The sequence below is a fragment of the Pelobates fuscus genome, chromosome 13 (genome assembly GCF_036172605.1).
Source record: "Pelobates fuscus isolate aPelFus1 chromosome 13, aPelFus1.pri, whole genome shotgun sequence".
Taxonomy (NCBI): domain Eukaryota; kingdom Metazoa; phylum Chordata; class Amphibia; order Anura; family Pelobatidae; genus Pelobates; species Pelobates fuscus.
Genome location: NC_086329.1, coordinates 88,856,929 through 88,874,148, shown reverse-complemented (window position 1 = coordinate 88,874,148; position 17,220 = coordinate 88,856,929). Strand labels below are relative to the sequence as shown.

At 44.0% G+C, this 17,220-nt stretch overlaps 1 protein-coding gene across 1 annotated transcript; it reads left to right on the top strand.

The window, feature by feature from the left end:
• The first annotated feature begins 12,861 nt into the window (after positions 1–12,861).
• On the top strand, positions 12,862–16,507 carry SNAPIN (SNAP associated protein). The gene is made up of 4 exons (XM_063440124.1): positions 12,862–13,013; positions 14,875–14,921; positions 15,360–15,478; positions 15,700–16,507. The coding sequence occupies exons 1-4, from the start codon at positions 12,907–12,909 to the stop codon at positions 15,802–15,804; spliced, it is 378 nt and encodes a 125-aa protein (XP_063296194.1). The 5' UTR covers positions 12,862–12,906; the 3' UTR covers positions 15,805–16,507.
• Positions 16,508–17,220: the final 713 nt, after the last annotated feature.

Below are 17,220 nucleotides of genomic sequence, written 5' to 3'. Positions count from 1 at the left end.
TCCCATGCTCTAAAACATGAGTTAGAATTACAGGTGTGATTAATTTAATATATAAAATATACCCCCCCCAACCCGAACGAAGTCTGAGCTGGGGACTTTGGGGATGTAGTTGCAGGTGACTGTGGACCAGACCGAAAAAAAGATCTGTTATTCATTTCAACAATTTCGTTTTGAAAATTCATATTGTAATGTTAAAAACGACCTAAACCATACCATTCATATATCAAACCATGGTCAAACCCATGAAGGCAATCCAGATCACAGAACCATTTAGTAATCACTGTTCTTTAGAATGTTAGGAGTTAATCCGCTCACTTGTAAAAACACCTGATTCGCTGCAGACCTCGCTTTGTATATAAATTATATTAATAATTTATAATCTAAAATTATTTCTGTGAGAAATTTAAATATTGAGCAAAATGTACTATACAGACAAAAATGCAAAGAGAGGACAAGCACAAACTTGGAGCAGTGGATGAAATATTAATTTGGATAAAATGATCCGACTCATTTCTTCTAGATAAACGTGATAGACTTAATCAGAGAATAACACACACCTTAAAAAGAGCCAACAGTGAACATCTGTAATTAAACAATACCCATTAGCCAATCCTGACATGCCTATGTGTTTTTGAGGCACCAGGGTCGAAAGGAGTTGTACTTCAGATCTTTACGGAAGCTTGCAGACATTGCAATTAGCTACATTTATAACAAAGCTGTGATGTGACATTAATTAATTTGCGGGCTTTGTTAATGTGTTTTCCTTGGCACAGCTGTATCCACAATTGAATGACATCACACACAGCTGGAATCTTGTAAGGGGAGATGAAAATGCATATTGACGAGGGAGGGATGGTAATGCCAGAACATGTTAGTACTACCGCACATGCAAATAACACCGTGTTTGATTTCAACTGTACATTTCTTGTTGGAAACAAGCTGAAAAATGTACCGTGAATATACTGAACGTCACCACGATGCACTTCTTTATATTGTCACTTGTGTGTAGCAACTTATCGGTTTGTGACCGTGTGGATGTTGTTTGATAGGTGTGAGTTGTGGCTTTTGTGAAAACCAAATAAGAGTGACTTGCGCACTATCCCAAATCCCTGTGTATATTTAAATAAATGGAGGTTTTTAGTATTACTCCAATGACCATTAAATTGTACGCTCACCTGCCAGGCCTTGACATGGCAGGTGATCTTACAATGTAATGGCCTTAACCCCTTAAGGACACATGACATGTGTGACACGTCATGATTCCCTTTTATTCCGGAAGTTTGGTCCTTAAGGGGTTAAGGACACATGACGGAAATATTCCGTCAAGATTCCCTTTTTATTCCAGAAGTTGTGTCCTTATGGGGTTAAAGGCATCCTATAGTGCCAAGAAAACAAACACATTGTCCTGGCACTATAGGGTTTAATTGGTCCAGCCACTTACCTTAATCCAGCACCGGGCTCCCTCGGTGCTGGTGACCTCTCCTCCCTCTGCCTACGTCAGCTCCCGAGTGGAGCCGCCCACTCCTTTAAACCGCCCATAGGAAAGCATTACTCAATGCTTTCCTATGGGGATCTTATTTGACTCTGGACTCTGTGAGGACATCCAGCGTCATTTCAGTGCAATTTTTCTCACTGAGAATCGCGGAAGTGGCCTCTAGTGGCTGTCAGGGAGACAGCCACTAGAGCCTGGATTAGCCTTGCAGTGTAAACACAGCAGTTTCTCTGAAACTGCTATGTTTACAGCTGCAAGGTTAAAACTAGAGGGACCTGGCACTTACAGTGGTCCTTTAAATATGCATAGGAATTTCTGATAGCGTGCAAGTCTTTTCTTTGTTTTTTTTATTGTATGTATTGGGGCTGATGTGTACTATGGCCACTGCTACTGCCCACGAGTAGTGGGAATCTGAGCGCAGGACTTATTTTTGTGTATATGGCTTTTGTGAAGTCTGTGCCATTTTATCAATAAGTACTTCAGGCTTATTCTATAAACTAAAATACTGAGAATTCCATGTGAATTTCTACGCCAAAACAAATAAAATGGAAATATTGTCCAAGTCCGCTACGTTTTCAGTTAAGTGTAAAATTTGTATTTCACTTAGAATTCTACCATTTGACATGTTGGTGAAATAACCCTGTAAAAATAAATTAAAACAACTTTATATGCAGATGTGTAGCTTTTGGATTTGAGATGCAGAGTCTTGTTCTACTCTCCACATTGTGACGGTGATATTGTGCATAAGTTTACATTTATATTTTGTTGCATCTTGGGAGAATTTCGAGGATATATTGTAGCTGGTGTAGTTCAATAGAGTTTATTATGCTAGAAATTTAGCAAACTACTTTTATATTTATCCAATCTGGAACCTAAATCACCACAGTTGGCCTAAAAATTCAAAATAGCTCAGGAGTATATTCTCAGTTTAATCCTGATCTATTTCTACAAATTATTAAATGCTCTGTATTGCTGAAAACATTGTAGGGCAATTGAATGGGTCTTCCGTTAAGGTAGGTGGGTTCTTTGGACCTTTAATTATTTACATTTCTGGTACCAAAGCACAGGTACTGGAAGAAGGAGCGGGTTTGCAGTGCTTCCTATGATATGGTGGAATCCAATCCGACTTGATCTAGAAGTCCAGCGATTCAATAAGCGAATCGTGGATTGCAATCTGAAGCGTGAGGCTGTGTTGCATAAGATCATCAAAGTAAATTAGGCAATGGAAAAAAAAAGGCCTCCGCTCTGAGATGAACCATCACAATCTTCATCATCTTGGTGAAATACCAAGGGTGGGAACTCCAGCGTAAAAGGCAGGTAAATTAACTGACATGTTCCTCCATTCCAACGCAAGAACCAGTGGCTTACTTGGATCACCAGTACCGACAAATATTCTTCCTGGACATCCAGATGCGTGAACCAGTTGTCTTTTACGAGTATGTCTTGTAGAAGATGTACACACTCCATCTTGCAGTGTCTGTACACTATGCAAGAGTTGAGTGGATTTTAATTGGCTAAATGATCAGGAAGAGCACATTCTAATGAACAAGGGTGTTCTATAATCCATTGATCGAATAGCGGTCATCCACTCGCGTCCAAGAAAACCTTTTCATCAGTGAGGTAAGAGGACAGCTGTGAATCGCTGAACGTTTCCCACTATGATTCTTTAACATAGGGGGAGGTCTTCATAGTAGTAAGCATTCAAATTTGGGTACCCATCTAAAGCGTGGTGGTCCTCTTCTTTTCACAGGGCAGGGGAGCATTGTCCTCGTCCTCTGAAGAATGGGAAGGCACCAGACCACAGTCTATGTCCTCCACTTGGCATGCTCTTTTCAGTAGGTTCTTGTCTTTCAAGCTGTTGGATGCCAATTTTGAGCCCTTCTAACAGCGTTTAAACATGGTATCAGGATAACATCACATTTCTACTCTTAGAAAAAAAATCCAGTTCCTCTACCAACCCTCGTCTGCTTTGAGCGTTCTGGCATGTAATGCATTCTGATGGAATTTGTGTGAGTACTTTAGACAATGCCTTTACAACTGACAGCCACAGCAGTGTTTATCACGATCTGATATTACGGAGGATGGTCAACAGAATCCTCCATGGCTAGAAACCCTCACAGGCAGCGAATTTTGTCTGAGAGACCGTAAATCGTTTCAATATAATAAACGGGCAACGCTGCAGAACTGAGGCTCACCCAGAATTTGCCCAATCAGGGTGGGACAGCGCATCCTTTAGAAAGCAACCTTCTAAAACAAGAACTGTCCAGAGATCAGTACGTGGAAAAGCCCTACGATTGCCAGGATGTGATAAGTGGTTTATGCCAATAAGAGATGCACACAGAAAAAAACGGGCACAATCAAGGCAATAAATAAATGAAGCAAGATGTTGGCTGTGCTCAAACCGGTCTGCGGGAGATGAGCTCCCATGACCCACAAAAGGCCAGGAAAAGTCACACTAGGCCTCTGGAAGTCCCCTTAAACCCCAGTAAGCTCCTTCGTAGCTAAAAGTGGCGAGGCAAAACGGGGCCGCAGATGGGGGATGTAAAGTCGGGTAACACAACTAAGTCATAAAGATGAAACACAATTAAAATAAAATAAATCGAGAAATAAATCAAGTAAGGCAAATAAATAGTACAGTCTGGACTACAGGAGCCCAAACCTGTGAGATGTGCTGGTTCCCTTATATTACATGATATTATCTTCTTCTCGTTTTCTGATTGGTTTCTAGTTTGTCTTGTAAATTGGTGCTGCTGTTGGAGTTCGTAAAACAAGTTTAAAGCAAAAATATGAAGCCTCCTGTCATTTGGTAAAATAACCGTGATAATGCATTTCTCCTAGGGTCAAATCGCCACCTACTGACAAAAGCAGGTAATGCAAGTCGTGTGCCGGTCAGTTTGATATAAACGCTCTAATTTACATTATTATTAATGTCATGTATATATTGCCAACTTAATCTGCAGTGCTTTCCATTATTATAAAGATAAATTTAGCAATAAGAAAGAAAAATACAATAGTGTGAAAATTGGCGCTTTATTATAAATGAATACGTATTATTTGAAAACAGCAAATACTAGCACTCTGTGAATACTCCTCTAAATCACACAATAAAAACAAAAAAACACTCAGTTTATACTCAGTGTTTAGGTGATATGTCCCACCAAAAAACGCAAAGTGATACAAACACTGACCCCTTAGTATATACAACGGGGCAGCATATAGACATATAAAAAACATAATAGTGCAACTCTGTATGATATGAATATTGGTAGTAAACACTCGCATTTGGGGAGCCTTTTGTAGAAAAAAAAGCTCTAAATTGTATGGGCTTACCTGCGTTTAAGGCGGCAACACTACCTTCTTGTGGAGTGGTATTGTCAGTATCCTCCAATAATGGAGAGAAAAGAATTGTATTAGAAAGGAGAGCAATTTGGTGCAGTATGTTTGGGAAATTTTGAACAAACAACTCATTGGTTCTTCTAATGAGCTTACAATGTAGAGTACATCATCATTTCATATCTCATCATACCAACTGAGAAAGCCGGGTGGACGGGCGAAAAGGCGTCTCGGAAGAGGGAGAGCCAGAGGACCTTGAAGCACTTTTGAGCAAGTTTTTTATTATTTGTGTTTTCTAGTGTACAATACATTTTTGTAAAGGACCTGTCTGTTTCCAAAGAAGGGTTGTGTCACCTTAACAGGCACACAAGTGAACATACCAAGAGCCAGGTTCCTTGGGCTCTAGCAAAGGTGAGCAGTCATTTATGGTATATGGTATTCAACTGAAAGTCAACTGTATAATACTAGGAGTATTATCTCCTATACTTCCATTCTTTTGTCTCCTTGAGAGTATATACCACAGAATCTGGGAAGGGGATTGTGCCAAGTACACTACTGCAAGAACGACCTGAGGCTGCCATATCTGGCTCAGAACCATGTGAGTTTAACCATCACTACTTCACATAGGGGTCTTACAAGTTTAAAGTTATCTGCACAATAAAGATCTTTTTCCTTTTTTAGGACACCCAAAATTATTTGCTGCTCCCCAACCAGGGGTAGGTTTTTTATTGTATATACACACACCATTAGGTGTGCTCAACTCTATAGATTGGCGGTGGTTTGCCCCACTAACAGTCTTTTATTTGTAAATTTAGTGCAATATGTTTGGGAAATTTCAAACAAACAACTCATTGGTTCTTCTAATGAGCTTACAATGTAGAGTACATCATCATTTCATATCTCATTCTAGTGATTATGGTGCTAGAATTCTATGGACGCTGCCCTGTCCATTTTTTATCAAACCATTCTAGGAGGCCTTGACAATAACGGGGCTCTCCCCAGCACCCATTGTCCGCTGCCATTTCAGCTTCCTTGACAATGTAGTGACTACATTTCCGCATTAAAGGGACACGCCAAACACCTAAAGCATTCGGACTTGCTAAAGTGCTTTTTGTGTAAAAAAAAAATCCTTTTTTTTTGTTTTACAAAGAGTGCAGAATTTAGAACTTTAATAAATTACCCTAATTATAGCCCTCTAGTTGCAGGCTGATTAACGATGCCCCTATGATGGTGCTGGAGGAGCAGCAGAGAGGTTATCCCCTGTTTATATGCTTTGTTTCAAAGTAAAACTCTGCACATACAGACTGCAGGCACCATGACCACTTCAAATAAATAAAGTGGTCCTGATGCTTAGTGTCCCTTTCACAAACGCAAATCTGTTCACAGTTTTTTAAGAAGACGAAGATGGTGCTGCAAGACATTGGTGCAAAATGTTTCCTAGTGGCTTGTACCATTGATGTACACATACCACCGTGTACCTATGTAGTTCAGTCTTTTTGTCCCTAACGTCCAAGACAAGAACAAACAAGGCCTTTTCCTAGTAAAAAATAAGACTGACAGGGTTATTTACTAAAATGAGAATTGTCAGAAATGTAAAGTGAATTTCAAATGAGTCGTTAGTGTGTAAGTCTATGCTGTTTCAGCTTGGTATTAGATAGTGTGATGTTGCGGATATAGGAAGGTCACAGAATACCAGCTCAGACTGGAGAAACAGCGCAGAAGAAGACCCCTGCCATCCTTAGCTTGCTGTAGTGGTTATGGTGTGTAGAGTATGCATTTAAAGAACCTCAATCTGTTCTAAGCCAAAATAGACTTGGAAAATCATGGCTCAGTCTGATTTTTTTTTTAAATTCAGCTATTTTGTCAGAACATTTTAATTCTTTGAATTTTGCCAATTCCTGGTTTTGTTGAATAACTCTGGTTACTCTGGCAGACTCATGTATTCGCATAGTGTGCTGTAGAGTGAGACATGCTTTCAATATGCTTTGCATGATGGGACTTGTGTTTGTAACGGACCGTTTCACTTACGAGAGGATAAAACCCAGTTTAGGCGATAATCCCCTTTTTGAGAGACCGGCACAGCTACTGCAGAACTCCCGAACTGGATACAAGATAACACTCCGAACTGGAACAGCTGAACAAGAAAAGCATACAATCCGCTTACACTCCTGGCAGTCAGCATACAATCCAATCCCCCCCAAGAACGAGACGACACTTCATTTTGAGGGTTAAACAGGAACTCTGGACTGGCTCATCCAGCCCGGCTTTTATTTCCATCTCACACATACAGGCCACACCCAGGGGGAGGCATAAAATAACCAATGACATAGATGTTACCTCCCACACATCCCCTCCCCTTAGTGTGACACATAATCCCATTATGCATACAGTGTAAAATATACTTTTACACAACTTTCATAACTTTAAAACCATACATCACATTCACATAAAAATACATATCCACAATCAATCCATTCAGGGGAACAACATATTAAAAAATGGCATGAATCCGACCAGGGGTTCAAAAGTTACTAAAAGTATCTTTTGTCCCTCCTGGCTGGCAGAAAAACATCCCCACAATGCACCCTGGTTTCCTCCCTTCTGCCCTGGAGTTAATTGGAGAAGTAATCCAATTATCCAGGACTAGAGGCAGACTCCATTAACCACATGGTTGCAAAACGACATAAAACACTTTAAAATACATAAAGTCACATTTTACACATAACACACAGACATTTCACATATCCCAAAAAGTCCCAATAGGTCCACGGATGGCCCTTAAAGGCCCAGTAGCAGTAATATAAACTATTACATGCCCAAACATAGTTTTTACAGTGCAATATGTCCAGGGGCCATAGTCGCAGGACAGGAGGCTAGCAACCAGGCTTCTCCAGTTCACAGTGGCGAAGTTGGTTTCGCCCCAATTCTCCCCTTTACCAATTAGACTAACAGGGTACCTGACCTCCTGCCGGTCAGTGCCCTGGTTAGTCCAGCAACCCACCCACAAGACAAAACCAGCAGTACAGCCCACCCACAATAAATGGTTACTCCACCTGGGTAAGGGAGAATTTTGTCCATGTCCAGGTGCCTTACCACGGCTGTGTGGGGGACTGGTAGGCCGCCTTGGTGGGTTGCTGAGTGGGCAGAGACCAGCGGTACTCTGTCCTGGTGCCAGCACTACCACGGGAGTAGGCTGGTTGGAGCCTGGTTGCTGGAGACTGACTGTCTCCCCTCTAGGTGCATAGCTCGGCTGCCGGAGGGGGAGACCGACTGTCTCCCCTTTGGATACACCGCTCTGTGGCTGGAGAACAGGACCGACCGTCCCTACCCCTTGTGCTGTAAGTGCAGAGACTACGGTCCCATCTGCACAGTTGTGGGGCTTAACATCTCCCCTTGGTGGGTTAGGCTGCTGCTGGATAGAGGGTGTAACAAGCTCCTCTCTCTGGACGGTGAACTGCCGCTGGGGAGAGGGGTTAGCAGGCTCCTCTCCCTGCCACTCTCTCTGCTGGTGGAAAGGGAGACCAGCTGTCTCCCCTTTCATTCTCTTGTCCCGCTGCTGGGGTGCGAGACTGACTGTCTCTGCTCCCTGGGACACACACTGCCGCTGGGGAGGGAGGACGCTGCTCTCCTCTCCCTTCACTTCACACTGCCTTCTTGGCATATCACTTTGCTGCTGGGGGGCAGGAACAACTACCTCTGCCCCCTGTAACTCAGCCTGCCGCTGGGGAGGACGGACGACACCATCAGCTCCCTGGGGTACACACTGCCGCTGGGGAGGAAGGACTGCACCTTCTGCTCCCTGGGACACACACTGCCGCTGGGGAGGAAGGACGGCACCTTCTGCTCCCTGGGGTACACACTGCCGCTGGGGAGGAAGGACGGCACCCTCTGCTCCCTGGGGTACACACTGCCGCTGGGGAGGAAGGACGGCACCTTCTGCTCCCTGGGGTACACACTGCCGCTGGGGAGGAAGGACGGCACCTTCTGCTCCCTGGGGTACACACTGCCGCTGGGGAGGAAGGACGGCACCTTCTGCTCCCTGGGACACACACTGCCGCTGGGGAGGACGGACGATACCATCAGCTCCCTGGGGTACACACTGCCGCTGGGGAGGAAGGACTGCACCTTCTGCTCCCTGGGACACACACTGCCGCTGGGGAGGACGGACGACACCATCAGCTCCCTGGGGTACACACTGCCGCGGGGGAGGAAGGACAACACGCTTCTCTCCCTGCAACTTGCTTGGCCACTGGGGTCTCTCCCAACCTGCCAACTTCCGTGCCCGCCCTGCTCCGACCTGCAGGTACTCTTCTACCTGTCTACTCACAAGCTGCACGTATTTCTCCGGGAGGTTGGGTCCGAGGAAAATCAGCCGTGATCTCAGCTCTTTGTCAAACTCCTCCTGCGTGTAGCTGGGTGCCATGCTTGCTCTGCTGCAGTTGGTTCCTTGTAGATAGGGTCGCTGTACGGGTACTAGCGTTGCCCTCAATTTGTAATCCAGGAATGGTGTTGTCTGTAGCTGTCCCTCTGGTTGTAGGAACAATCCCGCCGCTTGCCACCAATTGTAACGGACCGTTTCACTTACGAGAGGATAAAACCCAGTTTAGGCGATAATCCCCTTTTTGAGAGACCGGCACAGCTACTGCAGAACACCAAACTCCCGAACTGGATACAAGATAACACTCCGAACTGGAACAGCTGAACAAGAAAAGCATACAATCCGCTTACACTCCTGGCAGTCAGCATACAATCCAATCCCCCCCCAAGAACGAGACGACACTTCATTTTGAGGGTTAAACAGGAACTCTGGACTGGCTCATCCAGCCCGGCTTTTATTTCCATCTCACACATACAGGCCACACCCAGGGGGAGGCATAAAATAACCAATGACATAGATGTTACCTCCCACACATCCCCTCCCCTTAGTGTGACACATAATCCCATTATGCATACAGTGTAAAATATACTTTTACACAACTTTCATAACTTTAAAACCATACATCACATTCACATAAAAATACATATCCACAATCAATCCATTCAGGGGAACAACATATTAAAAAATGGCATGAATCCGACCAGGGGTTCAAAAGTTACTAAAAGTATCTTTTGTCCCTCCTGGCTGGCAGAAAAACATCCCCACAATGCACCCTGGTTTCCTCCCTTCTGCCCTGGAGTTAATTGGAGAAGTAATCCAATTATCCAGGACTAGAGGCAGACTCCATTAACCACATGGTTGCAAAACGACATAAAACACTTTAAAATACATAAAGTCACATTTTACACATAACACACAGACATTTCACATATCCCAAAAAGTCCCAATAGGTCCACGGATGGCCCTTAAAGGCCCAGTAGCAGTAATATAAACTATTACATGCCCAAATATAGTTTTTACAGTGCAATATGTCCAGGGGCCATAGTCGCAGGACAGGAGGCTAGCAACCAGGCTTCTCCAGTTCACAGTGGCGAAGTTGGTTTCGCCACAGTGTTCAATAGCGATCAGATAGCCATGAGCCATGTAAATGAAGAGCAGAGCATGTTTTCAGTATTACTCAGGACAATGAGAGGTGTAGTAAATAGAGAGCTAGGCATTCCACACGTAGTGTGAGAGGAGACGCCATAATGGATCCCGCAAACCGGACCCTATAACACCAATGTGCATATGTAGATATTTTTTTTTAATTAAAAAAAGAAAGAAGATGCTTACTGCCCACACAATACACACACAGCATCCACTGTACACACACTGCATCCACAATAAACACACTACATGCACGGTACACGCACTGCATTCACAATACACACACTGCATCCACAATAAACACACACTGCTTTCACTGTACACACGCTGCATCCACTACACACACTGCATCCACAATAAACACACACTGCATCCTCTGTACACACACTGCATCCACTGTACACACACTGCATCCACAATAAACACACAGCATCCACAATAAACACACTACATCCACAATACCCACACACTGCATCCACTGTACACACACTGCATCCACAATAAACACACACTGCATCCACAATACACACACTGCATCCACAATACACACACTGCATTCACTGTACACACACTGCATCCACAGTACACACACTGCATCCACTGTACACACACTGCATCCACAATACACACACTGCATCCACTGTACACACACTGCATTCACAATACACACACTGCATCCACAATACACACACTGCATTCACTGTACACACACTGCATCCACAATAAACACACACTGCATCCACAATACACACACTGCATCCACAATACACACACTGCATCCACAGTACACACACTGCATCCACTGTACACACACTGCATCCACAATACACACACTGCATCCACTGTACACACACTGCATCCACAATAAACACACTGCATCCACTGTACACACACTGCATCCACAATACACACAATGCATCCACTGCACACACACTGCATCCACAATAAACACACTACATCCACAATACCCACACACTGCATCCACTGTACACACACTGCATCCACAATAAACACACACTGCATCCACAATACACACACTGCATCCACAATACACACACTGCATTCACTGTACACACACTGCATCCACAGTACACACACTGCATCCACTGTACACACACTGCATCCACAATACACACACTGCATCCACTGTACACACACTGCATCCACAATAAACACACTACATCCACGGTACACACACTGCATCCACAATAAACACACACTGCTTTCACTGTACACACGCTGCATCCACTACACACACTGCATCCACAATAAACACACACTGCATCCTTTGTACACACACTGCATCCACAATAAACACACTGCATCCACTGTACACACACTGCATCCACAATACACACACTGCATCCACAATACACACACTGCATCCACTGTACACACACTGCATCCACAATAAACACACTACATCCACAATACCCACACACTGCATCCACTGTACACACACTGCATCCACAATAAACACACACTGCATCCACAATACACACACTGCATTCACTGTACACACACTGCATCCACTGTACACACACTGCATCCACAATACACACACTGCATCCACTGTACACACACTGCATCCACTGTACACACACTGCATCCACAATACACACACAGCATCCACAATAAACACACTACATCCACGGTACACCCACTGCATTCACAATACACACACTGCATCCACAATAAACACACACTGCTTTCACTGTACACACGCTGCATCCACTACACACACTGCATCCACAATAAACACACACTGCATCCTCTGTACACACACTGCATCCACAATAAACACACTGCATCCACTGTACACACACTGCATCCACAATACACACACTGCATCCACTGTACACACACTGCATCCACAATAAACACACTACATCCACAATACCCACACACTGCATCCACTGTACACACACTGCATCCACAATAAACACACACTGCATCCACAATACACACACTGCATTCACTGTACACACACTGCATCCACAGTACACACACTGCATCCACTGTACACACACTGCATCCACAATACACACAATGCATCCACTGTACACACACTGCATCCACTGTACACACACTGCATCCACAGTACACACACTGCATCCACTGTACACACACTGCATCCACTGTACACACACTGCATCCACTGTACACATGGTTGTGGGTGATGATGGCAGCCCTGATCTTGCATGATGGTAGTTGAAGTGAATGGAGAGAGGTGTGCTACAAGTATCTGAGGATGATGGGATTGGTAGTAGAGACCTAGGCATGTTACAGTCATAATTAGGATGATGGGACTTGTAGTTAGCAGGGAGCTTTGGCCATACAGTGGATGGTGGGACTTGCATTGAGTTAAGAGTTAGTACTACTCCTGGTATAATAAGAAAGATGGGACTTGTAGTGGGCGGTGAGTTGTGGATCTATGTATTGACCGCGGCCAATCAGAAGGCGGCATTGCTAACCCGGCTTGTGGCTGGCTAGGACTACACTTCCCGGCAGGCAGTGCGAGGGATGTTGTGTAGTGACGTCATTTTCAGCATCTCGCATGATGGCGGTCCCTGTGTCACCCGGGCGGGATGTTTTTGCGGAGGGATTGCTGGAGCTGCTCAAACCGGCCGTGCAGCAGCTCGACTCCCATGTACACGCCGTGAGGTACTGTGAGGGGCCCCAGAGCGGGAATATGGGGGGCCACACACAGCAGCTTCCTGTTACTGGCCCCGCCCAAATGAACTGACCCCAATAAACATGGGGTAACACCCCCCCCACCCCAATAATCCTCTGGGGATCCTTGCACAAACATGGGGTAACACCCCTCTCATCCTCTGGGGATCCTTGCACAAACATGGGGTAACCCCCCCCACACCCCAATAAACCTCTGGGGATCCCTGCACAACCATGGGGTAACACCCCCACCCCAATAATCCTCTGGGGATCCCTGCACCAACATGGGGTAACCCCCACCCCAATAAACCTCTGGGGATCCCTGCACCAACATGGGGTAACACCCCCCACCCCAATAAACCTCTGGGGATCCCTGCACCAACATGGGGTAACACCCCCCACCCCAATAAACCTCTGGGATCCCTGCACCAACATGGGGGTAACCCCCCACCCCAATAATCCTCTGAGGATCCCTACACAAACATGGGGTAACACCCCCCACCCCAATAAACCTCTTGGGATCCCTGCACAAACACCCCCACCCTAATAAACCTATGGGGTTCCCTGCACAAAAATGGGGTAACCCCTCACCCCAATAAACCTCTGGGGATCCCTGCACAAACACCCCCACCCCAATAAACCTCTGGGGATCCCTGCACAAGCATGGGGTAACACCCACCCCAATAAACCTCTGGGGATCCCTGCACAAGCATGGGGTAACACCCACCCCAATAAACCTCTGGGGATCCCTGCACAAGCATGGGGTAACACCCACCCCAATAAACCTCTGGGGATTCCTGCACAAACATGGGGTAACACCCACTCCAATAAACCTCTGGGGATCCATGCACAAAATACAAGGGACCCTAAACAATGAGACTTAAATAACATGGAACCACAGAGTGTTACCCTAAAATACAAAGTGTTACTGGCATTTTAGGAAAAGGGGATTTTTATTTTGAGACAAAGATGGACTCCAAATAAATGAATAACTGTTTAGCCAATTACATGGTCTATAGCCAAAAACCCCTCTTTTTAGATTTGATTGCCACTGTGATAGTTAGACAAGAAAGAAGGTCCTGCTTTAGCATCTTTTTTACATGATACAATAGTATGTGTATGTATTTTATTGTCTGATCAACTTCCCATTTGGCTATTTTAAAGGGACACTATAGTCACCAAAACATTGTTAGCTTAATGAAGCAGTTTTGGTGTATAGATCATGCCCCTGCTGTCTCACTGCTTAATTCTCTGCCATTTAGGAGTTAAATCCCTTTGTTTATACAGCCCTAGGCACACCTCTCTGCATGTGACTTGCACAGCCTTCCTAAACACTTCCTGTAAAGAGTCATCTCATGTTTATGCTTCCTTTATTGCAAATAATTTTTAATTTAGAATTTATCTTCTGCTTTAATAGCTTGCTAAGCCCTGCACGAGCCTCCTGTATGTTTTTTTAAATTCAATTTAGAGAGATTACACAATATTTTACAGCAAGTTACTATCTAATTGAAAGTGAAACCATTTTGTCATGCAGGCTGTGCCCGACACAGCCAGGGGAGGTGTGGCTTGAGCTTCATAAACGGAAACAAAAGTGATTTCACTCCTAAATGGCAGAGAATTGAGCTGTAAAACTTCAGAGGCATGTTCTATACACCAAAACTGCTTCACTAAGCTAAAGTTGTTTTGGTTACTATAGTGTCCCTTTAATGTGCATTTTTATTGCAAACACTTACAGAATTACTGTTGCTTACGAAAGTATTGTTTGGAGCACACTCATCACACCTGAAGAATCTATGATACATATTACGTGTACAGGGATTGTAATCTGTAACAAAAATCCTTTACTTTGCAGAGAGAGCCAAGTGGACCTGCGGGAACATATTGACAGTCTGGCATCAGGTAAGTCGGTATCATGGTTACACAGCAAAATGAGAATGGGCTGAATTATGATATTCCTACTTTATATACTGTCAGCCGGTTAAGTGGATCACAAGTTAATATAAGAATTATGCAGAGTTTATGCTGGTGGAAGCGGTTCTAGTTAGACATTACAAGCTATGAGTTGAGAAATGTTATGTCGCCGTTTTTCCTTGATTCTGTAAGAATAACTCTGTATATTGTGTATAGTCCTCCTGAATCCAGATGAAATAGTAACAAATCCATGACATTTAATACATTCAGTTTTATCCGCTGTCCCATAAATTAGCACAGAGAGTGCCAGTACCGTGATTTAATTCTAAGTGGCACCGATCTCCGAATATCTTTGATTGAGAGACCTTTCGTAGCAGGGTTGCTTGCTGAGCTTATCAGAACCAACACTTACTGTTCTTGCTCTAGAACTTTGCAAGATTAATGAAGATCAGAAGGTGGCTCTTGATCTGGACCCATATGTGAAGAAGCTCCTGAATGCCAGGCGTCGGGTGGTTTTGGTCAACAATATCCTGCAGAATGCACAGGTAATGAAAGAAGATCGGGTCAGCGATAAATATGGAGGGTCACCTAATAATATAATAGAAAGAATGTTGCTGGGGTGAAACATTTTTATTTTTAAAGACACAAAACATATTTTTGGTCTTTGCTAAGCTGCCCAATGTTTGATTAGGAAATCATTGGAGGATCAGTGGTTCCCACTACTTATGTGAAAGCATGTGCTGATCAGCATTTTTGATCTCTGCAGGAACGTCTGAGGCGTCTCAATCATAGCGTGGCCAAAGAGAGCGCTCGCAGAAGAGCAATGCTGGACTCTGGTACCCACCACAATCAAGCATCTCCCAATAAATGAAGCGTGAAAAGGAGAAATTCTGGAGCTGAGCAGTCTCTCCTTTCGATTGCCAGATGAGATTCCCGCCAGCCCAGGTGTGTAGTGGTCTCGTTTCACATCTTCTGAGACCGAATTCTACACAAAGCCTGACCCTGGGCCAGCAGTGCCAAAAATGTATTGATGAACTGCACTAGGAGGGAATATCCTCTGTCCTAATGCATGAAACATCTTTTAATAACACAGATCTTTGTCGCTGTAGCGATTAAAGATGCTGATTTCATGTGTCTCTAGCTGCAGGTCAGATGTCCTCAGAATTGGCTGCTATTGTCGAACATAACCTACTTTTACAAAGCCTGTCTCTGTAAACCTATTGTGTCGCTTCTGCAATGTCATGCAGATCCTGGCTGTGCTGTAAAACTAAAAAAACATTTTGGTAAATTCCTTGTTCTTATGGTAGGTGTTTCCGTTGCTAGCTTCCATACATTCCACGAGAACAGTGGTTTCACTATTACCTGTATGTTGAATAAAGAACAGGATTAATCGTTTGCGGAATACCATATATCAGGAGGAGAAATGGTTAATTTATTACATTCTGTTTGGCACCTTCTGTGTTAATGTGATGTCTCTCAAAGTGAACAGGCTTTTGCTTAAATTAAGTGTATTTTTCCTGTTGTGTTTTTCCGACATTTGAATTGCAATAAATATTAAATTGAATGTATATAAATACTTTTTTCTTTCCCCTTCATTTTTTTGTTGTTGTGCATGAATCAATAGATACCTCTAAGGTCATGTAAAATTTGAGTCAAGATCACATCTAGTTACACGTTTTAAACACTCCAAGTACATTGCATATTTATGATAAGAAAATTGATAAAAATGAAAAAAGTAACTAGGTACGAAGCAACAAAACATTTTCATACAATAAGCCAGGGTAGCCACTTTGTGCACTATTTAATATTTAGCACGAGTAAGATGTGCGTAAGTTGACTGTAAAACACTAGGAACAGTGATAGTGAGGACAGCACAAAGAGGCCTCACATAGGAACTATACTAGCACTGCCTAATATGTGTGGCTTGGTCACAGTCAGCGAAGTGCCTTCTCCTGGATTCCTTCCATGCTGTGTCTTTTCTCTTAGTGGCGGGTACTGCCTGGTAGGTAGTTGGTAGTTGTAGGTTCCCCAGTTGTGTCTCAGGTTAAGGTGAAGGTCTTGTCTTTATGTGGGATTATTAAAGCACCATCCGCTCCCTAGCGATATCGGACTGATGGTCTCTTAGAGATCAGAGCCAATTTGCGTTTCTCTGTGAGGACCGCGAAGGGGATATCTCCAAATAGTATCACTACACTACCTTCAAATTGTACACTTCCTAAAGCCTTGCAGTGGGCCAAAACCACGAAGCAAACCGTTATATCTCCGGTTACTGCCCTTATGTATCTGG

Excerpts from the sequence above, each read along its gene's own strand:
- SNAPIN (XM_063440124.1), top strand. The coding sequence starts at position 12,907 with ATGATGGCGGTCCCTGTGTCACCCGGGCGGGATGTTTTTGCGGAGGGA. Across the intron at positions 14,922-15,359 it reads TATTGACAGTCTGGCATCAG|AACTTTGCAAGATTAATGAA; the intron begins GTAAGTCGGTAT and ends TTCTTGCTCTAG. Across the intron at positions 15,479-15,699 it reads ATATCCTGCAGAATGCACAG|GAACGTCTGAGGCGTCTCAA; the intron begins GTAATGAAAGAA and ends TGATCTCTGCAG.